The 24,652-nt window shown below is 40.1% G+C and overlaps 1 protein-coding gene across 4 annotated transcripts in view; it reads right to left on the reverse strand.

The window, feature by feature from the left end:
* The window catches only part of TEC (tec protein tyrosine kinase), a 137,724-nt gene that overhangs the window by 23,540 nt on the left and 89,532 nt on the right, over window positions 1–24,652 (reverse strand). For 3 of the 4 annotated variants that reach the window (XR_010586809.2, XM_005554845.5, XM_074039736.1), the window contains exons 3-8: window positions 20,661–20,765; window positions 15,791–15,872; window positions 14,519–14,647; window positions 12,829–12,869; window positions 12,023–12,195; window positions 7,135–7,200 (exon numbers count right to left, since the gene is read on the reverse strand). Coding sequence is in view for 3 of the 4 variants with exons in the window: in XM_005554845.5 (XP_005554902.1) it covers window positions 7,135–7,200; window positions 12,023–12,195; window positions 12,829–12,869; window positions 14,519–14,647; window positions 15,791–15,872; window positions 20,661–20,765 (596 nt within the window). In the remaining variant the exon portion in view is untranslated. The remainder of the gene's footprint in view (window positions 1–7,134; window positions 7,201–12,022; window positions 12,196–12,828; window positions 12,870–14,518; window positions 14,648–15,790; window positions 15,873–20,660; window positions 20,766–24,652) is intronic. The other variant, XM_045392340.3, reaches the window with a different exon arrangement.

A 24,652-nucleotide genomic window follows, 5' to 3' on the forward strand; every position in this document is an offset into this window, starting at 1 on the left:
CTGGGTTCACACGATTTTCCTGCCTCAGCCTCCTGAGTAGCTGGAATTATAGGCATGCACCACCACACCTGGCTAATTTTTGTATTTTTAGTAGAGACAGGGTTTCACCGTGTTGACCAGGCTGGTCTCGAACTCCTGGCCTCAAAGGACCTGACCACCTTGGCTTCCCAAAATCCTGGGATTACAGGCGTGAGCCACCATGCCTGGTCCTGTACCTCTTCTTATCCTTTGGAAAGCCCTTTTCTTGATGCTGTCATTAACCACCTCATCCTTAGAGATACTTGCCTCTCTGTACTTTCCCCAGCATAATCGATCCCTCCATGTGATTTAAGCAAACAGGCCATAAGAACATGAACTTAGATAATTTTTCTTTGGCCTTTGGTTTTAAACTTATTTTGTTAGATCCTTACTCGTTGGCAAGGAATTCTCCACCACAGTCATATACCCTGAGACTTCAAATGTTATAAAATCAGCTCAGCTCCTCTGGACATTTAAATTTCCCAGTACAGCTTCAGCCTTCCATAAGAGAACCAGCACCTGCTTTTGGCCCAGCAAAACCCTAAGACAGGGAAACACAGGCCTTCCCTGACTAAAGAAGGGAAAAACACAAAGAACAAAAAAGACAATACAAGATCTTTTTCTGTCCAGATTCTTTTATGTAGTAGCCAAATGCAAATTACAGCCTCCATCCAAGCTAGACTGTTAGACATTTTAATTGGAATCTGAGGTGTTGAGCCAGGCCTCAGAATTGTCAACATCTCATTACATGGACCTCGTTTTATGAAATGAGACCAAGTTCAACAAAATTGCAGTTGTGATCAATACATTTCTGAATGCAATTGAGAAATATAATAAATTAGGTGAACAGAATTCTGTCCCTAATGCTTTTCCACTGATACAAAGAAACATTTATCATGTGCCAAAAACATTCATAAAAATTAACTAAGGAAACATACCTGGAGCTTTAATTATGAATTATAAAGTAGCAGGATTTGAGAGATTGAGAAAAAGTTATTAAAAACAGAAGATCCAGTCCATCTTCACAATAAGAGTAAGCAAAGGTGGTTTCATCTTGGGTTCAGATATAAGAAATCAATGAAGCTAAACTGTAGCTCTTAAGAGGAAACTAGACATAAGATATTTAGAGAAAGGAGGAGGCCGCTGCCTCATCTACTGTATTCCAGCTCCTCAGAAGGAGGAACGAAGGAATCTACTGCACAAAGGGAAGGCTCTTGAAAATCCTGTTCTGAGGGGTCATTTTTAGGGCGTTGACAAGTTCCCTGGAAAGGATGTTCCCTTCTTTGGGATATCAATTCAGACCTTTAAGTGTCTGTTGAAAGACAGAAAGGAGGAAGGAGTCATATACAAATAGATGAATTAACTCATGGTCAGGATTTTCTAACAGTTCAGTTCTTGGTGGCTTCTTTATCCTCTCTTGTGACTATCTATCTCCAGGCAAGAAAAAAAAAAAAAAAAAAGACAACAGTGGCTCCCCTGAATTCTCCCATCAGGAAGAATTACACACACAGGTAAAATGTGACACAGATACCATACACCTCTATAAAGGAATACCTGAGGCTGGCTAATTTATAAAGAGAAGAGGTGTATTTGACTCATGGTTCTACAGGATGTACAGGAAGCATCGTGCCAGCACCAGCATCTGAAAAAGACCTCAGGATGCTTCCACTCATGTCTGAAGATGAAGGGAGCTGGTGTGCAGACATTACATGATAAGATAGAGAAAGCAAGAGAAGACAGAGGCACCAGGATTTTTTTTTTTCTTTATTTTTTTGAGACAGAGTCTTGCTGTGTTACCCAGGCTGGAGTACTGTGGCGTGATCTCGGCTCACTGCAACCTCCACCTCCTGGGTTTAAGTGGTTCTCCTGCCTCAGCCTCCCAAATAGCTGGGACTACAGGTGCATGCCACCACGCTTAGCTAATTGTTTTGTTTTTGTTTTTTTTTTTGACATGGAGTTTCACTCTTGTTGCCCAGGTTGGAGTGTAATGGCACGATCTCAGCAACCTCTGCCTCCTGGGTTCAAGAGATTCTCCTGCCTCAGCCTCCCAAGTAGCTGAGATTACAGGCACCTGCCACCATGCCTGGCTAATTTTCACCATGTTGGCCAGACTGGTCTACTGACTTCAAGCAATCTGCCCATCTCAGCACCCAAAATACTGGGATTACAGGTGTGAGCCACTGTGCCCAGCCCAGGCTCTTTTCAACAACCAGTTTTCGTGGGAACTAAGAGTGAGAACTCACTTCCTTGAGAATGGTACCAAGTCATTCACCATGGGGGAGAGCTCTACCTCCATAATCCAAACATCTCCCTGCAGGCCCCTGCTCCAACACTGGGGATCAAATTTCAACGTGAGACTTGGCGAGGTCTCCAGATCCAAGCCACAGCAGTCAGGTGCTGCTCTAAGCATGTTACATTTATTACCTCATTTCATCCTCACAACTCTTAGGAGGTTAAGTAGTATTATCACTGCTGTTTTGCAAATGAAAAAATTGAGAAACAGAGAAGTAAAACATATCTCAAGGGCATACAGCTAGGAAACAGCAAAGCCAAAATTGAACCAAATGTCTGGTCTCAAAGCCTGTGCAGTACTAAAATGGTTCCTACTGATCTTTTAAAGATGAGAAAACTGATTCTAAGAGGTTAAAATGTGCCTACTGTTACGCCAATCAATGGGTCCTGAAGTAGAATATACACCCAAGCCTAATTTCAATGCTGGGAACAACCATATTGCCAGTGCAGCAGTTGGGAGACAGGGGAAAGAGGGCCCAACAGTGTTGTGGGAAGTCAGGGACCCCGAACAGAGGGACCGGCTGAAGCCATGGCAGAAGAACATAAATTGTGAAGATTTCATGGACATTTATTAGTTCCCCAAATTAATACTTTTATAATTTCTTATGCCTGTCTTTACTGCAATCTCTGAACGTAAATTATGAAGATTTCACGGACATTTATCACTTCCCCAATCAACACTCTTGTGATTTCCTATGCCTGTCTTTAGTTTAATCTCTTAATCCGTCATCTTCATAAGCTGAGGATGTATATCACCTCAGGACCCTATGATGATTGCGTTAACTGCACAAATTGTTTGTAGAGCATGTGTGTTTGAACAATATTAAATCTGGGCACCTTAAGAACAGGATAACAGCGATTTTCAGGGAACAAGGGACATAACCTTAAAGTCTGGCTGCCTGTGGGCCGGGCAGGACAGAGCCATATTTCTCTTATTACCGAAAACAGCTGAATTCTTTCCCCAGTGAGGAATATTAATTAACAGCCCTGGGAAAAGAATGCATTCCCAGAGGAGGCCTCTGAAATGGCCACCCAGGAGTGTCTGCCTTATGCAGATGTAGATAGAGATGAAACATGCCCTAGTCTCCTTCAGCACTACTAGGCTTGCTAGTAAATGTTAATCAATGACAATGCTTAAAATGTTTATCAATGACAATGCGTACACAGTGGGACGTGGAAGTTCATTAGTGATTTTAGTTTTGCCCTGATCTTGTGATCTCGCCCTGACCTTCTGCCTTGTGATCTTTTGTTGCCCTTGAAGCATGTGATCTCTGTGACCCACACCCTATTCGTACACTCCCTTCCTTTAGAAAATTGCTAATAAAAACTTGCTGGTTTTATGGCTTAGGGGGCATCATGGAACCTACCAACATGTGATGTCTTCCCTGGACACCCAGCTTTAAAATTTCTCTCTTTTGTACTCTTTCCCTTTATTTCTCAGACCGGCCGACACTTAGGGAAATAGAAAAGAACCTACATGAATTATTTGGGGCAGGTTCCCCTGATACAACGGTTGAAAGAAAAACCTTTGGCCAGGGGAGGTGGCTCACTCCTGTAATCCCAGCACTTTGGGAGGCCACGGCAGGTGGATCACTTCAGGTCAGGAGTTTGAGACCAGCCTGGCCAACATATTGAAACCCTGTCTCTACTAAAAATATGAAAATGAGCCAGGTGTGGTAGTGGGCACCTGTAATCCCAGCTACTCAGGAGGTTGAGGCAGGAGAATCACTTGAACCTGGGAGGCGGAGATTGCCGTGAGCTGAGATTGAACCACTAGACTCCAGCCTGGGTGACAGAGTAAGACTCTGTCTACAAAAAAAAAAAAAAAAAAAAGAAGAAAAGAAAAGAAGAAAGAAAGAAAGGAAAGAAAGAGAAAGAGAGAGAGAAAGAGATGGAGGAAGGAAGGGAGGGAGGAAAGCAGGGAGGGAGGGAGGAAGGAAAGAAGGAAGGAATGAATTCGAAAGCAGTGGGTTGAAGAGTAGGGATTTAAAAAAAAAAAAGCATGCCACAGAAAAGCTTTATTAGAGGCTAATACTTTCTGATGATCGAACTATACATCTAGAAATTAGGCCCTGAATTTGTAGGTCATTTGTCAATTGTTCTTAGATATTAAAACCCTAACGTGAATTAGTTTTTCAGATTAGCTAGTTACCCCAAAATAGCAATGTCAATAAGGAAAGAAGAAGTTTGAGGGCATTTCATCTTTTAACCAGACCCTTGCCAAGCTTTGAGAATCTTTTAACCAGACCCTTGCCAAACTTTGAGAATGGGTGAGAATAAATCATGAAAAGAAGACAAGAGGTAGAAACAAAGGAAAAACATAAAACCAACCAGTTATACACCTTAGCTTGTTCTCTAATTTTGCCCCTTCTAACTATGTCACCTACTCAAAGCCTTTATCCTAAGCTTTTTCCAGTCCTAAGGGCCCTCTCACTTCTGTTACCTTCTCCCTTTACCGTCTTCCCACCAAGAACATCTTCTTATTAACCATCACAATGAATCCGCTTTCTTTTCCAGCACTGATATCTGTGATCTTCTCCTCCCTATACTGTTGACTGGCTATGGAAGTTAGAACTAGGTTACTGATAACACTGGGAGTTGCTGGCCTGGGAATCCTGAGTTCAGCCCAGTGACAGTCTGTGGCCTGGGATTCCTCCTGGGCCCAAGCAAACAGCAGAAGAACTATTCACTCCACAGCTGTCAGAGGCTTTCTTTTTTTTTTTTTTTTCTTTTTTGTAAATTCCTGAGAACATTTAAGTTGTTGTGATGGTTAATATTGAGTGTCAACTTGATTGGACTGAAGGATGCAAAGTATTGCCCCTGGGTGTGTCTGTAAGGGTGCTGCCAAAGGAGATTAACATTTGGGTCAGTGGACTGGGAAAGGCAAACCCACCCTCAATCTGGGTGGGCACAATCTAATCAGCTGCCAGCACGGCCAGAATAAAAGCAGGCCGAAAAACGTGGAAAGACTAGCCTGGTTTAGTCTTCTGGCCTCCATCCTTCCCCCGTGCTGGATGCTTCCTGCCCTCGAACATTGGACTCCAAGTTCTTCAGCTTTAGGACTCAGACTGCCTTCCTTGCTCCTCCGCTTGCAGACGGCCTATTGTGGGATCTCACCTTGTGACTGTGAGTCAGTACTCCTTAATAAACTCCCTTTTACATATACATCTATCCTATTGGTTCTGTCCCTCTAGAGAACCCTGACTAATACAATTGTGTTACAGGATGGGCTGTGGCCAAAACAAAACAAAGCAAAACAGAACATGGAGTAGGAAGACAGAATAGGGTCTCTGCCTGCCCTCATGGGAACAGGTTTCCCCTTGGTCGTCTACCAGGCACGGTACAAAGGCCATGTGGACTCCCTGGCCTCTGAACAGAATGCAGTGGCACTCCCACGCTGGACACTGAAGTCCAGAGTTATGCAGAGGAAGAAAACCCCTCGGAAGAGAGAAAATTTCCAAATTAAGGTACATTTGAAACACTCGTGGCCATAAATCATAAACTTCAGTATTGAAAAGCCTCATTTGAAATCACATGAGTCATAAAAGGAGTTCTCATATTTAGATAAGGATTATCTGGCTTCTAAGCATCTTCTTTCCCCAATTTCAATCAGTTCTCCACGCTATCACTTTAAAACCAGGCCCAAGTTTTCACCTTTTAGCACCTTCCCTAATTCTAACGATTTTATAAGTTTTCCAAAAATCTATCTGACTTAAGAGCAGAAATGCTACTTTATTTATATGTTGTTTATACTCTCTCCTACTTCTAAAATTACTTTGAGGATCACACCCCACTGAGCGCTGTGGCTTTTTGAATTTGTTAACCCTTTCTTAGATGTTAAGGTATACTTATAGTATAGCAAGGGACATGAAGAAAGGAAACAGCTTGTTGTTGCTGTTGTTTCTAAGGAGGTGAATGAAGCATCAATACACCACCTCAGAATGACAATAAAAGAGCATTCGATGTATATAAGCCTCACATTACAACTTAGCCATACACTGCTAGTGGGTATATAAATAATACAATTTATCTGGAAAGCAATTTGATAGCATGAGTCAGGAGCCTTCACAATGTTCATGTATAGCCTTTAGCCCAGCACATAGATTTTAGAGATCCAGTTTAAGATAAGAAACAAGAAGTTACCCCATTTTTTTTTAATATAGAAAAGGTGCCTAAGACAACCTAAACCATACAAATAAGGAAATGATTACATAAATTATTGGACATCCACATGCCATCTGCCTGGTTATGTCCCTAAGGCCACACATAATGCTTGATACATGCTAAGATCTCAGGAAATATTTAATAAATTTATGATCAAATGAAATAAAATGTAGCTAGGAAAATGTTTTCAAAGAATATTAAAGTGTATGAGGAAATAAGTATGATTCTATCTTGAAAAATCATAAAAAGATTGAAAGGAAATATACTAATGTTGACAAAGGTCAACTCTAATTGATTTGAGTAATTTTTTCTTATTAACATTTCCACTCTGGAAACTGTTCTTATATCCTGAATGAATGGACATGATCTGTATTTCAAAGTCAGCTAATCTGTGATTTATTTTGAATCAATTCAGTTATACTTATGTAATTTATGTACATAAGCTTATGTAACTCCATTCACACAGTACCTTCAGGAAAAATATATTATAGAGATTAATTCTCAGTCTTTTACCACATCAGACAACTGAATTAAGGCTATTTTAGCACCCACTCCCTTCAAAGAATCATGAAAGATATCCATTAATCTTCAAAATGCCTTACATAATTAGGAAAATGAAAACTTTCTGATTTTCCATTCACAAAATAAACATTTACTTACTCATATTGATCTAAGTTGTTTGATTTCTTTCCCGTTACATAATTACTTGGGATATATCCTTCATTCCTAGAAATAAGAAAAGTACTTTAGATAAACTAAGATTACTTTACTGGGAGGTTATTAAAAGAAAGAACAATTATTGCCTTTTGAAATAAAGCATAATATTGCTTAAAGCTTATAAGAAAGACTAGCTGACCCCTCAAAATTCAGTATCTGTAATTCATCTGACATTTTACAAAGTACTTTCACTTTTGGTGCCCACAAAAATTCTGGGTTAGGCAAACATTATCGTACACATTTTCCGGTGGGGAAACTAAAGCTTAGAAAGATTATGGGATTTTTTTTCCCAAGGTCCTAAAATTAGCCAGCAACAGGGCCAGAACTCGAACTCTGGACTTGTGACTAGGTCCTGTGCTCCTCCAACATTCCACAATACTTCTCCAGAATTCACAGTTTTGGTGATATGTGTTAAAGAAACCACTAATTCAGAAAAGTCAAAGTGTTGGATTAAAAACACCCACCACTCTAATACCTCAATAGTTCTTATAGAATAGTTTCACAAAGGATAACTCCTGGCCTTTCGGTCATTATCACTTGGGGCACTTGTTAAAACAGCAAATTCTTGGGTCATAACCCAATCAATGTGAATTGAGAAGACCTATGTCAGGTCAAAAAAGGTCCAATTTTACCCCAAATGACTTTTACACACATCACAATTGAAGATGCACTCTCAGGTCAGTAGGAGCTCAGGTTTTCAGCATAAGAAAAGAGATACACATATAAAATTTAAAAATTGAGTAGAAACCTTATAATCTTAAATTTGAATTTAAAGTATTAGTAAGAACTCATAATACACACACACACACGTGTACATATAGGTAGCTCCGTTGCACTGAGAAAGGCCTAGAAGGAATGGCAATCCAGCAGCAATTAGAATCTTAGCATCACCACTGTCCCTATATATCATTTGTGACTAAAAGGAGCCAGTCCTCCTTAGAAAAATGTCAAATTGTGTCCAGGTGCGGTGGCTCACGCCTGTAATCCTAGCACTTTGGGAGGCCAAGGCAGGCAGATCACTTGAGGCCAGGAATTCGAGACCAGCCTGGCCAACATGGCGAAACCCTGTCTCTACTAAAAAATATAAAAATTAGCCGGGCATGGTGGAACATGCCTATAATCCCAGCTACTTCAGAGGCCAAGGCACAAGAATCACTTGAACCTGGGAGGCGGAGGTTGAAGTGAGCCGAGATCGCACCACTGCACTCCAGCCTGGGAGACAGAACGAGACTCCATCATCGAGACCATCCTGGCTAACACGGTGAAACCCTGTCTCTACTAAAAACACAAAAAAATAGCCGGGCGAGGTGGCGGGCACCTGCAGTCCGAGCCACTCAGGAGGCTGAGGCAGGAGAATGGCGTAAACCCAGGAGGCAGAGCTTGCAGTGAGCTGAGATCGCGCCACTGCACTCCAGCCTGGGGGACAGAGCAAGACTCCGTCTCAAAAAAAAAAAAAAAAAAAGACAAGAAAAGAAAAGAAAAAAAAAGAAAATAAAAATGTAAAATTGTAAGTTTGGCCCCCCAAAAAAATACAAGATAACTTGAGTCATTTCATTGAGCCAGAAAGTAGGAAAGAAAAACTAACAGGGTCCTCTACCAAAAACAGCTACCATCGACCTAAAATTGGCCAATTCAAGCAAAAAGAATAATGGTGGCAATGGATTGGAACCAAATATATAAGTATCCATAATAACACTAAAAATAAACTGTTGGTTAGCATTGTTATTACAAGAGAAAGCTCAGTCATCAACTCATTATTCGGAAAATCAGTAAAAGTTTAAGAATCCAAATTTCATCTTTCCTTTCCTTCATGAACTACATGAATTGGTAGATGAGGCAGTTCTTCTTTAGAGAACTAGTAAATGCACATGGAATGACAAAATTAGGAAATCACCATTTTGTAATCCCTAATGAAATAATGACTCTAAGAAAGAATCATTAATGAACTCCCAAATCATTAGGGTAAACACCAATGAAGAACTTTATGACAGAGGAACAAGGCTGACACCTGAATCACTAAGCAATCTTAGCATTATTAAAAGTAGGACAGCCAGATATCACCTTCTAATGTGATCAAGCCTCTAGCTCTACTTGCCAGTTCATAAGAAATACAAGAAACACAGGCATATTAAGTGACAGCATAAGAAAACAATACATTTAATCTAGATTATGGCTCATTTTAGTGTTAAATGACCTCCTTTCATCAATAAATCAAAAATGTAGAATAAGAGAAACATAAGAGATATATTAACCAAAATGCAGTGTGTGGGTCCTGATTTGAACAAATCAACCGTAAAAATAAGTATTAGCACTAATCAGGGGAAACTGGAGTTACATCATTGGTTCCATCCTTACACGTGGGCCAGAGAAGCTCTTGCTCCGACCCCACACTTTTGAGAGCTCTGTGAAAGTGCATATTCCCTCTGACCTATGTTCCCATGCTCCTTTCTGGGTAACTAGGACCCCAGAATTCCCTGCTCATTTCCAAGGCCTACATGGGCCTTCTACTGGGTCCATCTTCCAAAAAACAAATTGTGCTGGCTGGCCATGTGCATTCCCTTTCACTGGGGCCAAAGGTGTGGCCATGATGGGGGATAGCTTTTGCAGGCCACGTGGTAAGAGTGTGGGTTTACAGGCTGGAAGATCCATATGGTACACAAGAGATAGAGCCAGGGCAGGAGGGAAGAAAGAAGAGAGGTAGCCCCCAGAGCCAGCTTTCCATGCACTGCAACATTCTGGCACAGAGTTCTAAATCCAAACCATGCTTTTCTTGTCACTAGGAAAGGGTATTTGTCAAGTTGGAGGATAAAGTTTGTTAGCTTGATTTATAATTTCTAAATACTTACATATATGTTATGTGGATTTTCATTTGTACTCTTCCTCCAGGTCCAAAAATATTAAGGGAACGTCAACAGATGATCTTATTTAAAATACTATGATTAGGAATGATAATGACGAAACTATTCACAATAGCAAAGACTTGGAACCAACCCAAATGTCCATCAGTGACAGAATGGATTAAGAAAATGTGGCACATATACACCATGGAATACTATGCAGCCATAAAAAAGGATGAGTTCATGTCCTTTGTAGGGACATGGGTGAAGCTGGAAACCATCATTCCCAGCAAACTATCGCAAGAACAGAAAACCAAACACCACATGTTTTCACTCATAGGTGGGAATTGAACACTTGGACACAGGAAGGGGAACATCACACACCGGGGCCTGTCGTGGGGAGGGGGGAAGGGGGATGGATAGCATTAGGAGATATACCTAATGTAAATGACGAGTTCAATGGGTGCAGCACACCAACATGGCACATGTATACATAGGTAACAAAACTGCACATTGTGCACATGTACCCTAGAACATAAAGTATAATTTAAAAAAAAGACCAAAACACTTCTAATATTAAACATGGAAACAAATGTGAGCTATACATATGTATAAGAAAGATTAATAAAAATAAATAAGATAACTCAAAAATAAATAAATAACATTTACGAGGAAAAAAATGATAATGACATGGTGGTTTGTTTGTTGTTGTTTTTTTTTTAAGTCTTTAGAATTTAGATTTAGGAGTGAAATAACATGATGACTTGAATTTACTTTTAAATATTCTAGAAAAAAAGGAAGGATTTAGACTGGCAAAATGTTGGTAATTTTTGAAGTCAAGCAACAAGAGATTCCATTATACTATTACATACTTTTTGGACGTCTGAAAATTTCTACAACAAAAAAAATTAAAAATAGAAATCAATCTTACACAGCATCTGATAACGAGAAGCAGTGACAACCTTCTTGTAAACATGGAATAAAAGGTTAAGAGTTGCAAATAAGTTAATAATGCACAGCAAAACAGCACTCAGATATGCACCATGCCTAGGAATCAAGCAGAAGAGAAGGATCCTGCCTAAACCAGAAGTTTCCACTGCTTCTCCAGAAGTGAAATGAGGAACAGCAACTTGAAATTGGGAATGGGGCTGGGACGTGAGAAGGCAGGTGGAAGAAGAGTGTGCTCTGGCAAGACAAAAAGTTCTCCTCTTCTCATCCACTGGAACTCAGAGTATAAGTGGGATTGTACTGCAGAGGTAAACACAGGATACAGAGTTTGCTTATGAAGCCTGCAAGATACTCATACCCTATAGTTACCTCTATCTGCCCATACATTTATCAATGATAGGGTTGAAAGGACTGTTTTCTTTAAATCCTAAATTATCTTGTACAAAAAAAAGGTTGCTGTTTAATTTCCTGCATGTACATATATATATATTATATATATACACACACACAAACACATGCACACACACATAGACACACACATACATATATATATATATTCTTTTACTCCTCCATATATTCATGGAGACAGAGAGAGAGAAAAAAGTGAGAAGAGGCTTCATTACACTGTGTATGTGTATGCATACACACACACACATACACATGTGTACATATAGAGAGAGAAAAAGTCTAAGAAAAAAATTACAATAAACTATTTCTTAGAAAGATCTAAGGTTACTTACTTATGGCAGGTGGGGACAAAATATAAAATTTAATTTCCCTCAAGGTCAAAATAATCAAATTAAACATGTATCAGATGAGAAAGAGACCAATGTATTCTAACTTTTGAAAAGAAGTGATTGCTCAATTTGCATTTATTGAGTGACCACGAAGAAAAGACTGTGTTACTACAAAGTAATAAGGTGTGCTTCCATTTATGGCTGGTGGAATTAGTCTCATTACACGATAGTTACGACTCATCTTCTTCTCCCTCAACACTTGACTCCCACCCACCCACTGCATGTCACACACAGAGAGGGAATACTTACCCATATTTATCTCTTGCTCTCCACCAATGAACATCATTCTTTTCTAAAATGAGATATTCTTGGCCTCTCTCTAATCTGAGATCATGTCCTTCTGTTGCTTGGAAATCATACATGGCTACAACGATTTCTTCACTATTATCTTCTTCCAGTGGAATTGGTGGGGGAGGCCTTCGCTAAACAAGGAAGATAACATTTGAAAGTTTAGTCTTCTATATGAAATTGATCATGAATCAAAATGCTAAATGAGTCATACTTCACCACAGAATAAAGTAGAAACCTCAAGTCTACTTACTATAATCCAACAAACTCTCATGGAGAAGAGTATTGTAATTCCTGTTTCATAACTAAGGTAACAATGATTTAAGTAACCCACTCAAAGTCACTCATATCAGATCAGGTCTTGACTGGGTCCAAAGTGCATGTTTTCTCCACTATACCCCACTCCTGAAAGGCATATCATAATATCAGTGAAGTCACTTCTTTGTCACACTATGGTCTTAAGACTGAAATATTTCTCTAAAGTCCCACTCCTCTTAATATAACTCTTTAAGTGAAAATAGAGGTAAAATGCCAGATGATAACAGGATCTCCAATGGTAAAATCTCATACAATTAAATTGGTATTATCTGACACTACAAAAAATTGAAATAAGCTATAGCACATCTGTTTCTGAGATGGTCCTAGGGGAAACCTGTGTCACATCAATGAATAAACCCCATACTCAATAAGCCACAAACACTATAAAAACTTAAGACTTAAAGAATTCAAATGTAAAGATTAACTCTCAAAAGCTAAAGACCACCTACCTTCTTTGTTTCTGGTGCTGGAGGTAGTGCTTTTCTTATACCTGAAAATGCCAACAACAAAAACAGATTAAAATGCTATCTACCAATAATTGATAAAAATAAGATATTGGTAGTTTTAAGGAAAAGTGGGAATTAACACATAGACAAGCAGCACACTCTAACCAACTCTGGTGTATGCTGCTTGTATCTCTATTCTAGAACAGAATTAAAAACTGCTATTATAGCTGGTTTGTATTACTGACTTTCTGAACAGACTATAAATGCCACAGGGATTGAGGCCAGGTCAGTTCTTTGTATTCCCACCACTGCATAAACTGGGGACTCAACAATGCTCATGGAATCAAACGGTACATTGAAATCATGACAACACTGAGAAATTAATCAGCTTTGACTGTCCCTTCCTCTACAGTCCACAGTCCTAGAGTTTTGGCTGACACATGGCTACCTAAGATAAAGACTGTTTCCCAGCTAGGTGTGGCAATGGAACCAAATTCTAATCAAAGGACTCTGTGTATAAATGGGGTGTGCATTTTTAGATTTCATCCCTAAAAGGATTTCCCATGGGCATCCTTGACCCCCTTCTTTCTGCTTCCAGGAAGAGAGAGACTGCTAGAGCTGCAGCAACCTCAGGAACCACTGCAGGAATACCCCCAGGCCCAGATCACCCACCTATCACCCACCTATTACATGAGACTGAAATAGTTTAAGTCTATTTAAACTATTACATGACTTAAACTAGTCTACTCTAGTTTAAGTCACTGTAACTTTTTGCAGCAGGTCAGATGGTGCATTCACTAGTACCAAACCTTAAGACATTAAAAAATATATAGGGAACAATAACAGCCTTAGAAACTTGGGCTTCCTCTTTAATGTGCTAAGTTAATGTCAAGATATCCCAAGAGAATCAGGGTGCCAGAACTCATAGAACTGAGGGCTGGATGGACTGAGAAGGTCATCTGCTCTGGTCTCATTCATAATACAGCATCCCTGCCAAGTAGTAGTTCTGCTCATATCCAGAAGCTCTGTCAGTTCTGAGGGACCCAGTGGGCATTCTGCATGGCACCAGCAGGAAACAGTATATCCAATCATTACTATGGGTGTCCTATTACAGCACTCGTAACTTAACAATCTCCATGTATTTTTAGCTTATGACTAAGGGTCTCTCATTCCCAGGATTTATAAGGGTCTTTGGTGTCAAAATTAACCTTAGACATTGTTGTTCATCTCAACATTTACATATGAGTATCATTATGACATCTTACTGTTCTAACAGACTGAAGCCACTACTGAAATCCATACTGCTACACCCCATCAAAATGAGAACAGCCCTAATCAGACTGTGGATGCACTGCTACGTGAGGTTTCTAGCTCCACATCTTGGTTTATTTGTTGAAGAACATTAATGCTTTTCAAAGCTGCTGACAGTGCCACATTAGGCTCACACTTTCAATGGATTCATTTTGAACAAGATTCAGTATTGTGATAAAAGCTTCCTAAAATAGACCTTTTGATTCCATGAGAAGTTCCCACTGTAACTAAATATAATTTTTCTTAAAAAACACACCTACCCTACATTTACACTGTACTAGAAAGTGTGCTGTACTTAATCAAAACCATGTCACTTTCTTACCATACCAATAATATGTTCATTCTAAGCACAATATAATTATGGAATAAAATGAATACTTACTGCTCTCAAAAAGATTGTATTTTTCACACCCAGGTGCTAATTTTTCAGTTTGTCTACAACACTGATAACTTCCATCTGTCCAGAATTTAGGGTGATATTTAATCATAATATTATTGTTGTTCTTTATTTCTGTAATTCACAGATATAGTAATGATTAGTGAAATACAAAAGTGACTACAGAATGTTTCATAAGTAACAGTATCAATCATTTCTTATTCCTTGGATACTATGTTTACTATAAGAACTCCCTTAGATCATACGACTCAGCATTCAGAAAAGCTCTATAGTTCTCTTTGACCTCCTCTTTATTTGTGTGTGAAGCACCCTTGTTAGCAGAAATGACTGCTGCTACACCAATGATGGATAATGGCAAAAGTCAACCTGCCACCATTTTGTTCTGCAGGAGAAGCAATGGGGACTATGCAGGACAAATTATCCATTTAAACCCTTCATGAATATGTCATTCCATCCACACCAAATGTTGACTACATGGGCACTTTCTTAGAAAATACCAAATTCTGGGCCAGGCGCAATGGCTCATGTCTGTAATCCCAGCACTTTGGGAGGCCAAGGAGGGCAGATCACCTGAGGTCAGGAGTTCAAGGTCAGCCTGGCCAACATGGTGAAAGCCTGTCCCTACTAAAAATACAAAAATTAGCCGGGCATGGTGATGGGTGCGTGTAATCCCAGCTACTCAGGAGGCTGAGGCAGGAGAATCACTTGAACCCAGGAGGCGGAGGTTGCAGTGAGCTGAGATCGCACCACTGCACTCCAGTCTGGGTGACAGAGCGAAACTCCATCTCAAAATAAAAACAAAAAAAGAAAACACCAAATTCTGTTATCATAAAAGCTTGTACTTTATCACCTTCAGATATATTACACATTAAATGAGAGTGTGCTTTTCTTAGAAACGATACGCTACTAGAAAAAAATCAGATTTTAAAAAGGGAAGTTATCTTCAATATGCTGGTATCACAACAACAGCATATCCTTGGAGAAACACTTACTGTAGATTAAGAGATTACAAATGCTCTTGTGGTGCAGCACAGCAACATGGCACAAGTATACATATGTAACAAACCTGCACGTTATGCACATGTACCCTAGAACTTAAAGTATAATAATAAAAAAAAATAAATAAATAAATAAATAAATAATAAAAAAAAGAGATTACAAATGCAATAGATGTATTAACTGTATTTCTGTCTGAGTGATAACAGTATTACATCTCCTAAAATTATATACAGAGTAATATTTCATTGTGAGTTTTACCTTCTTTTAACTTCTTCACCCACAGGTCCCTGCTTTGTGGACTAGGTGCAAAAATGTAAAGTGTGTTAGCATCATGAACAACCTAAAATAAAACAAAAGATGGAATTGGTCAGGAGGACTTAGACACAGCACTTCTGTCTAGCACAGAACCCTTGGTACTACAGGCACCAATAAATGATTCTCAAATAACTGAAAGTCAATAACTTCACATCAAGAAAACCCAGATTATTTTCTTACAAAAGCATATGGACTTCTTCATTTCTACATTAAGTAGAATAAACATTTTGCAAAGGACCATGCTTTATAGAAGAAAAAATATAAAGGCCAGGATACTTCATTAATCTCAGTATTTCTTTCAATCTAATTAACTGAAGTTCCTTAGATAAATTTGGTGTAACAGAGATTCAGTATTTCTCTAAATAATATTTTAGATGAATGGACTACTCCTTCAGCATCACTCTTACAGCTTCCTTTTGCCACTATCAATAACTGCAGTAGCTAAATGGATTAAGCACCAACTACCCCAGCACTGTGCTGTGTGCTTTACAGACCTTAACTCAATCCTGCCATCAAGGTACGAGTTTTTCTATTTTATAAATGAGAAAATAAAGGCCTACCCAGTCCCCCACTCCTGTGTAACTTCAGCAGGTACCACTCATGCACCACGCACTGTAGATGCTGTCCCCTGATGTTGTACTGCCTCACCCACCCATCGCCATTTGGCTGGTAATCCAGAAAGCCAGAATTCAGACTTCAGAACCCAGCCTCTTAACCACAGTGCCTCACTTAGAGGCAGTCTTTGGTGGGCAATTAAATAGTGTTATTTTTAACATTTCTAATATTAATAATAAGATAACCCAGGGAAACTAAGCCAGAAATTTTGTCATTTTATTCTTCATGGTCAGTCACAAGGCAAAAAAACAGTCTAGACTGGCTAAAACGTAATACAAGGCTAGAAACCTCCCTTTGTCATGTCCACACCCACTGCATTGAAAACCAAAACCAAATAGCTCTTTCATTGATAAATGGCTATCACCCACCATATTCAATAGATAATTCCTTCTTGTTCATTTAAATCAAAGGAATGTACTTTCTTTTTTTTTTTTTTTTTTTTTTTAAGAGACGGGGTCTTGCTGTGTCGCCCATGCTGGAAGGCAGTGGTGCAGTTACAGCTCACTACAAGCTGGAACCCCTAGGCTCAAGTGATCTTCCCGCCTGAGCCTCCCAAAGTGCTAGGATTACAGGTGTGAGAGCCATGGCAACCAGCCAGAAATGCGCTGTAATAGTAATGTGAACACCATAGAACAAATGATGCTATATACCATTCCCATAAGACACAAAAATAAATCAGACATGAAGCCCATTTCCAAGACAAATACAGAAATACCTTATTACAAGACAGAAATGAGCCATGATATCAGAGCAATAAAGTGCTAAAGGAGATGTGAAGAGACATGTTTCCTCATTTGCTCCATGATTTTCACATCTATGTGGGCTTGCCCACACAACCAACTCTGTTCAGAAGGAACCATGCACCATGAGCTACTCATCCTGAATGGACATTGAGATGTCTGGAAAAGACTGCTAGGGCCTTGAACCTTCCAGAAACCTGTACTGTATTGTAATAACAATTTAATTTATTATAATAACTTACCGAGTCCCTACAATTAGGCTAAGCACTTTATATGCATTGCCTCATATCATCCATACAGCAATCCAGTTCTTTCTTAGTGTTAGAATCCTCATTTTTGAAATGACAAAACCAAAGTGGCTGAGGGTAAGTCATATGAGTAGGATATTTAACCCCCAAATATCGCTTGACTGTTCCCCTCCTGGAATCTGCCTTTCCAGACTCCAAGCAGTCTGACTTCCCCACAAAACTCATCTCATGTCAGTACCATGAGCCTTTAAAACTTCCTTAAAGTTTGTTAGACTAGCTAACCGCCTACCCCACCAAAAAAAACCTAATCCAAATTCAGAGTTTTGATAACTAAAACTATCTTGATATGTTACCTAGCTAACTTGGGATATTTGTATTTCTGTGAGAAGTTTCTAGGAAGAGTGCCCTGAGCTCAACTAACAAGCTCCTACTTTTGGCATCTCAGGTTGTTTGGTAGGCTGAAGAGATATCTGTGGGCCAGTATCTCCCCCAGCAAACTTCAGACCACACCATGTTGGCCTCCTTCTGAGGAGGAGGATCCAGGGAGCTGCGTTTCTCGCCGCCTTAAGTCTTGTGCTGAGTCATCCTACCACAGCAGAGGCTGTTGGGGAGGGAAGAGCTTTGCAAACTTCAAGTGCAGAAACCATTTAAACAAGGAGGGAATACTCTCCCTCAGTAACACTACCCACTCGTAGTTACCCACCCTCCTATTTCTATCTTCCATCCACTCATTCATTTATTCCATAGACTTATAATAATAGTGTGGTGTAGGAGAAACAGCACAGACAAAAGGTAGACAGATCTGGGTTTGAAACCCAGGGAAGACATGCCAGCTCCTGAGGATCTTCCAGCTGCCATGAGAATGACTCATCTAGAAAAGCATGGAGGAGGAACCATCCCATCTAGGCAGCTGGTGCGGATTCCCCAGCATTTTCTCCATCTGCCCCACTTTCTTTTTCCAGTGTCTTTTGAAAACATCTACTTCTACTTTCATTTTTTTCACTTTGCATCTGAACCTAATGTAAAATTTCACTATGAAAACGTGAAACTAGGATCTATACTTTCTTAGTTATACTTAAGTTATAATAAGAGAGGGTATTTTTCACCTTTCAAATCATGCTGCTTTAAACTGTATAAAGCTCAAGCTTATCCCTTCTTGATTAATTTTTCAGATTGTTTTTGAACTTTTCTCATATTTATTCATCTCAACAATTTTAATAGTTCAAGGATGGAATGCTTTCTGTTCTACTTGTATTATCATTCTTAAAAGCAACTCAAAACCTGCAGAGTGAATATCTTTTTCTTGGACAGCAAAAGTCCTAATTCTGGGTCCAGAATCATGAGAGCCACAGCTCCCTCATGCTGCCAATCCCTAATATGTTTAACAGCCATCAAAACTGTGGTAGGAGGCCAGGTGCAGTGGTTCATGACTGTCATCCCAGCACTTCGGGAGGCTGAGGCAGGCAGATCACTTGAGGCCAGGATTTGAGACCAGCCTGGCCAACATGGTAAAACCCTGTCTCTACTAAAAATACAAAAATTAGCTGGGAGTGGTGGTACATGCCTGTAATCCCAGCTACTTGGGTGGCTGAGGCATAAGAATCGCTTGAACCTGGGAAGTAGAGGTTGCAGCGAGCTAAGATCGAACCATTGCACTCCAGCCTGGGTGACAGAGCAAGACTCCATCTCAAAGGGGGGAAAAGAAAAAAAGAAGTGTCGTAGGAATGGTTTTAAATGAAATTACAGATTTCAAATGAAATTACAGAGGCACATACACACACACCTAGACACACACACACCCCCATTATATATGCATTAAACATACTTAAGAAGGTTTAAATTTATCTTACTTCTAGATCCAGGTGGCAGGTGTAATATTAGGTGTAATATTAATAGCAGCAGCAGTAGTAAGAGAATAGTAATAATAATAATAGCAACTATCACTTACCTTGCTCTTATTAAGTGTCAAAGCTATTTATACATTACGTCAGTTAATCCTCACAACAACCCTATGAAATTATACTATTATTGTTATTATTCCCATTTTTCAAGAGAGGAAACAGGCACAGAGAGGTTAAGTGACTTAGACAAGCTCACATGGCCAGTAAGCAAATCAGGCAGTTTGACCTCAGAGTCACCTCTCTAAGCACTTACTGTCCCTGTCCTTCACTTAGAGAAACAGTAGCAATAAAATAAGGAACAGGGAAAAGGAAAATTAAATGTAGCCCTTCCTCCATTTGTGATGTTGCCACCCTAGTGCAGAATAAGCCAGAAGCTTGGATATTTTAGCTCACAAACATCTTCATTAGCTTCGTTAGCTTCCCAAACATCTTCATCCCCCAAAACTGGTAAATGTATAATTCCAATGTAATTGATAACTTCATATGAGCAATTAAAAACAAGCAAAAACTCCACCACATTGAAAAAGACTTTTGTAACTTTCCTTTCAGGACACGGTGAGAACACAGCCATGGGTAAAAGGTGACTTTCACTAGGGACATTCACTGTTCAAGGAGAGCATAAAAACATCCTTGAGCAGGGAAGGAAGTGGTGAGGTGCTGGGGAGGGGCTAGAGCTCCAGATTATCAGGATCCAACTCCACACTCCTGAGTTCTCAAGGCACGTGGGAAACAAGACACCGGCATGAATGCGGAGTAGCTCAGGACGTGGTACCCTCCTCTTCAGGAGAGGAGATGCGCGCATGTGTGCTTGGCAGGCTTTTCATTTACAAGGTGACCTTGGAGAAGCTATTTAACAGGTGAGCACTGATTTCCTCAGACATAAAAGAGAATAATGAGACATTTACCTCCCTTATGCAACAGAATCATTGTGAGGGGAAAAAAATAACATGATTACCCCAAAGAAATATAGTTTAATCAATATATAAGGCTAATATTATTTTTTTAGCACAAGCAGCTTTTTAATCTCATTTCCTTTTGAGGATAACTCACGCCTTTCACTTCTCAGTTTCTCAGATTCATAGGGAAAACTTCAACCCTTAAGGATTCTTAAGCCCCGAGTCCTTAAGAATCAGATAATGTTTCCACAAAGACTTAAGTAGTTCATGAAGAAAAGTCATAACTATTAAAGTGGCAAATGAACCTAGAAATCAGCCAATCAGCCACCAAAGCAAAGACAGAAAACTGTAATGTCAAAGAGCAAACATGACTAAGCCCAGCACTGCACTGCCACAAAAATACACCAGCTCACCTGAAATGGATACTTATTTTGACAGGGAATGACACCATCATCATTCTTCACTATTTCCACACACTTGATTTTTGAAACATCAATAAACCCCTTTCTGTATTTCTTCTGTTAAAAGATAAAAAAGAGAAGTATTACAACCATAAGACATAAGAAAAATTAACAGTATTATTATTAATGAAATTTTGCTCTGATTCAAAATATTGCAATTTCTTTAAAATTATCTAAATCATGTTTCCCACTAACTGCTAAAATTATTCAAAATACTAACACTGTGATTATTGTAATCAAAATTATTAAATCCTTTAATTTATCAAGATGAAACTGTTCTGTCCTGCCCCCAAAAAAACTCCAGAATGGGCTGGGTGCGGTGCCTCATACCTGTAATCCCAGCTCTTTGAGAGGCCAAGATGGGATTACTTGAGGCCAGCAGTTCGAGACCTGGCCAACATGGCAAAACCCCCATCTCTACTAAAAATACAAAAATTAGCCAGGTGTGGTGGTGGGCACCTATAATCCCAGCTACTCAGGAGGCTGAGGCACGAGAATCACTTGAACCCAGGAGGCGGAGGTTGCAGTGAGCCAAGATTGGGCCACTGTACCTCAGGCCTGGGCAACAGAGTAAGACTCTGTTTCAAAAAAATAAATAACTCCAGAACAAAAAAACTCCCTTTCACAGCTACCTGCCCCTGCCAGATACACAAGTTGTTCAACTTCTTCACGTTCTTGATGATAGTCCCCCAAAATAAAGCATCAAAGACCAAGTCAAGCAAAATTCCATTTACTCAATTACAGATGCAACTTCTAGCCAGCTCTGTTTTCCCCTTCACTGGGGTAGATGCCTCCAGTAGAGGCAGCAAACAGAACTGAGAGTTATGTGAGGTGGACTTAAAATATTCACAGAAAGCTTCCATTCAGAGTCTATTATTAAATATTCTAATTTTCTTCCCCATTGCCTGCCCTCCCTGCCTGCTGTAGATCTGCCTGTAGCAATTAACCAACAGCCCATCAAGACTCCCTGCTCCAAAATCATCCACACCTTTAAGCATAGTTATCCCACACTTGTGAATTTATCCTAGGGAAAAATCCAAAAGAAGACAAAGCAGTAAGTGCAAAGATAATATAATACAGCCACTAAAAATTATTACAAACACAATGTAGAAATAAAAATGCATTTGCTGAATAATATTAACAGATGAATTCCACACAAAAGTTACATAAAGACTAAGGTTACTTTTTCTTCATTGGTAGGTATTCATATGACAAAGAATAGAAGAAAAAGAGAAATGAAGAATGTTGTATTTGAGATGCCAGCCATCCCCTGGTGTTGGTCATTGAAAATTATTTTATCTAATGTTCTGAAACCCCAGCACTGGCCACAAGCTTTGGGGTCCCCACCCCACTCCCAGGAACCTGCTCTGCATCCTCATTGTCACCACAGGACTTCCACACCTGCCCCATTCACCTGGGCCATCAGCAGTTCCCATCCGACTAGAGGACTTTGGCTGTCATCTCCCCCGTGCATATTTATATCCCCCAATATACGCACACACTAGAACCCCACACCCCCTTGACACTTGATATGGTCTGGCTCTGTGTCCCCACCCAAATCTCATCTCAGAATTGTAATCCCTACAATCCCCATGTGTTGAGGGCAGGACCTAGTGGGAGGTGATTGGATCATGGTGGCAGTTTCCCCCATCCTGTTCTCGTGACAGTGACTGAGTTTTCAGGAGATCTGATGGTTTTATAAGGGGATCTTTCCCTTTTACGCGTTTCTGCTCTCTCTCTCTCGCCTGCCGCCATGTAAGATGTGCCTCTTCCCCTTTTGCCATGATTGTAAGTTTCCTGAGGCCTCCCCAGTCATGCATAACTGAGTCAATTAAACCTCTTTTCTTTATAAATTCGCCAGTCTTGAGTATGACTTTATAGCAGTGTGAGAATGGACTAATACAACAGTTTTGTCAGTCCCCAGTTCCATCCACACCTTTCCCCATTCCCTTCACACCTGGCTATGGAAGGTCACACACACAATCCTAACTGCCATCTCTATGCCCAGTCAGGCCTTCACTGCTGCTCATCAGCCATCATGTATATCACTAGTGAAGAGAACTCGGCGGCCTCCAGGGTCACTACCAGTGCCCTCAAAACTACAAACTTCACATTCCCTTTGCCTCAGTGGACTCCCTCCCTCTCTGCTTTACAGAGGAGACAGCAGTTATCCAGGGGTACATCCCCAAATTCTTCCTTCTGCAGTTCAAGAACATGCTAAGATTTTACCCTTTTTTCTTTTCTTTTATCCTGTCTCAAAGAGAAAAGTTAAAAAGACACAATGGTTGAGGCACTATCGTTAGCACTGAACACATGTTATTTCATTCTGTGCTCACAGTATCCCTGTGAGGTACACATAAGTTGATTCTTTTATTTATTCTGCCAGCAAACACTATGGGACACCAACTGAACAGGGCAACAAGTACCGTGCTGAGTGCTGGGGTTTCAAAGTTATGAAAGGAGGGTTGAGGGTCTCTTCAAGAGGATTTCACCATATGATGGGTGGAAGGGGAAGAGGGATGATTCACAGTCTAGTAATGATCAAGCAATGTTCTCTTGTGGCATCCTACAGAGTGGGGCAGTGATGGGGCCATGAGAAGATGGGGAAGTTTCAGGAAGGAAGTGATATTTTGATTTTATTTTTAAAGGATAAGTATGAGTTTTCATACAGAGACAATGGAGAGAGTTTCAGGCTTCAAAACAACAAAGTGCTGAATATTTAGGGAACAGAAAGAAATTCACTGGGGTTGAAGCTCAGGGTGGTTCAGGGGGCATGTGGGAAATGACACTAAAGAGGCTGTCTGAGGCCACATTAGGAAGATGCTTCTGCACCAGCCTTACAAGCTTGGATTTATCCTGAGCAGTTTTCAATGGAGAATCAGGAGTGCAGTACTGGGGTCTGTTTTTAAGAAGATAATGATTACCAGCAGGTGAAGAATAAGTGTTGACAGGGAGGCTAGCTTGGTGACTGCTGTAATAGTTCAGGTGAGAGATGAAGTTCTGAACCAAGTCAGTGGCAGTAAAGTAAGAAGAGCAAAGACACCAGAGAATTTAGAATTTAGTCACAAAACTTTGTGACCATTTAGAAATGGGGATTAAGAGTAGAGAAGGACTGAGGGGGGCTAAGGGATTTTGAGTTTGAGTGACCAGGAAGCACGGACACCGTAGATTATGAGAAGGAACGCATAAGAACAGATCAGGTACGAGGAGGCAGGGCTGAGAAATGTTCGAGTGACAATTGAACAACCAGGTGGAAGTTAAAATATGGGTCTAGAACTCAGAAATGCTTAGCACCGTCTTTATAGATAAAGACAATTGTGCTGCAGAAATGCTTAGCGCCATCTTTATAGATAAAGACAATTCTGCTTTTCACAACACATACACAGCGGCAGCTTATTCTAGCCACATCTGAAGGTAACCTTGGGAGGTTAGGCAGGGCTGAGGAAAAAAAGGATTGGAAGGGGCTGGGCGCCGTGGTTCACTCCTGTAATCCCAGCACTTTGGGAGGCCGAGGAGGGTGGATCATGAGGTCATGATCTGGCCAACATGGTGAAACCCCATCTTTACTAAAAATACAAAAATTAGCCAGACTTGGTGGTACGCACCTGTAGTCCCAGTTACCTGGGAGGCTGAGGCAGGAGAATAGCTTGAACATGGGAGGCGGAGGTTGTAGTGAGCCGAGATAGCACCTCTGCATTCCAACCTGGGCAACAGAGTGAGACTCTGTCTCAAAAAAAAAAAAAAAAAAAGAAAGAAAGAAAAGAAAAGAAAAGAAAGAAAGAAAAAGGAAAAAGAAAAAGAAAGAAAAAGAAAAAAGGATTGGAAGGGATAAAGAATTCACCATAGGGAACAGAGAGTTACTGAGTGAGGCGTGCTGTCCCATGCACTTTCTCCCCGAGCCCACTTTTACTCCTGACATGCCAGCTTTCTAAAGCTTTTCCACA

The sequence above is a fragment of the Macaca fascicularis genome, chromosome 5 (genome assembly GCF_037993035.2).
Source record: "Macaca fascicularis isolate 582-1 chromosome 5, T2T-MFA8v1.1".
Lineage (NCBI taxonomy): Eukaryota > Metazoa > Chordata > Mammalia > Primates > Cercopithecidae > Macaca > Macaca fascicularis.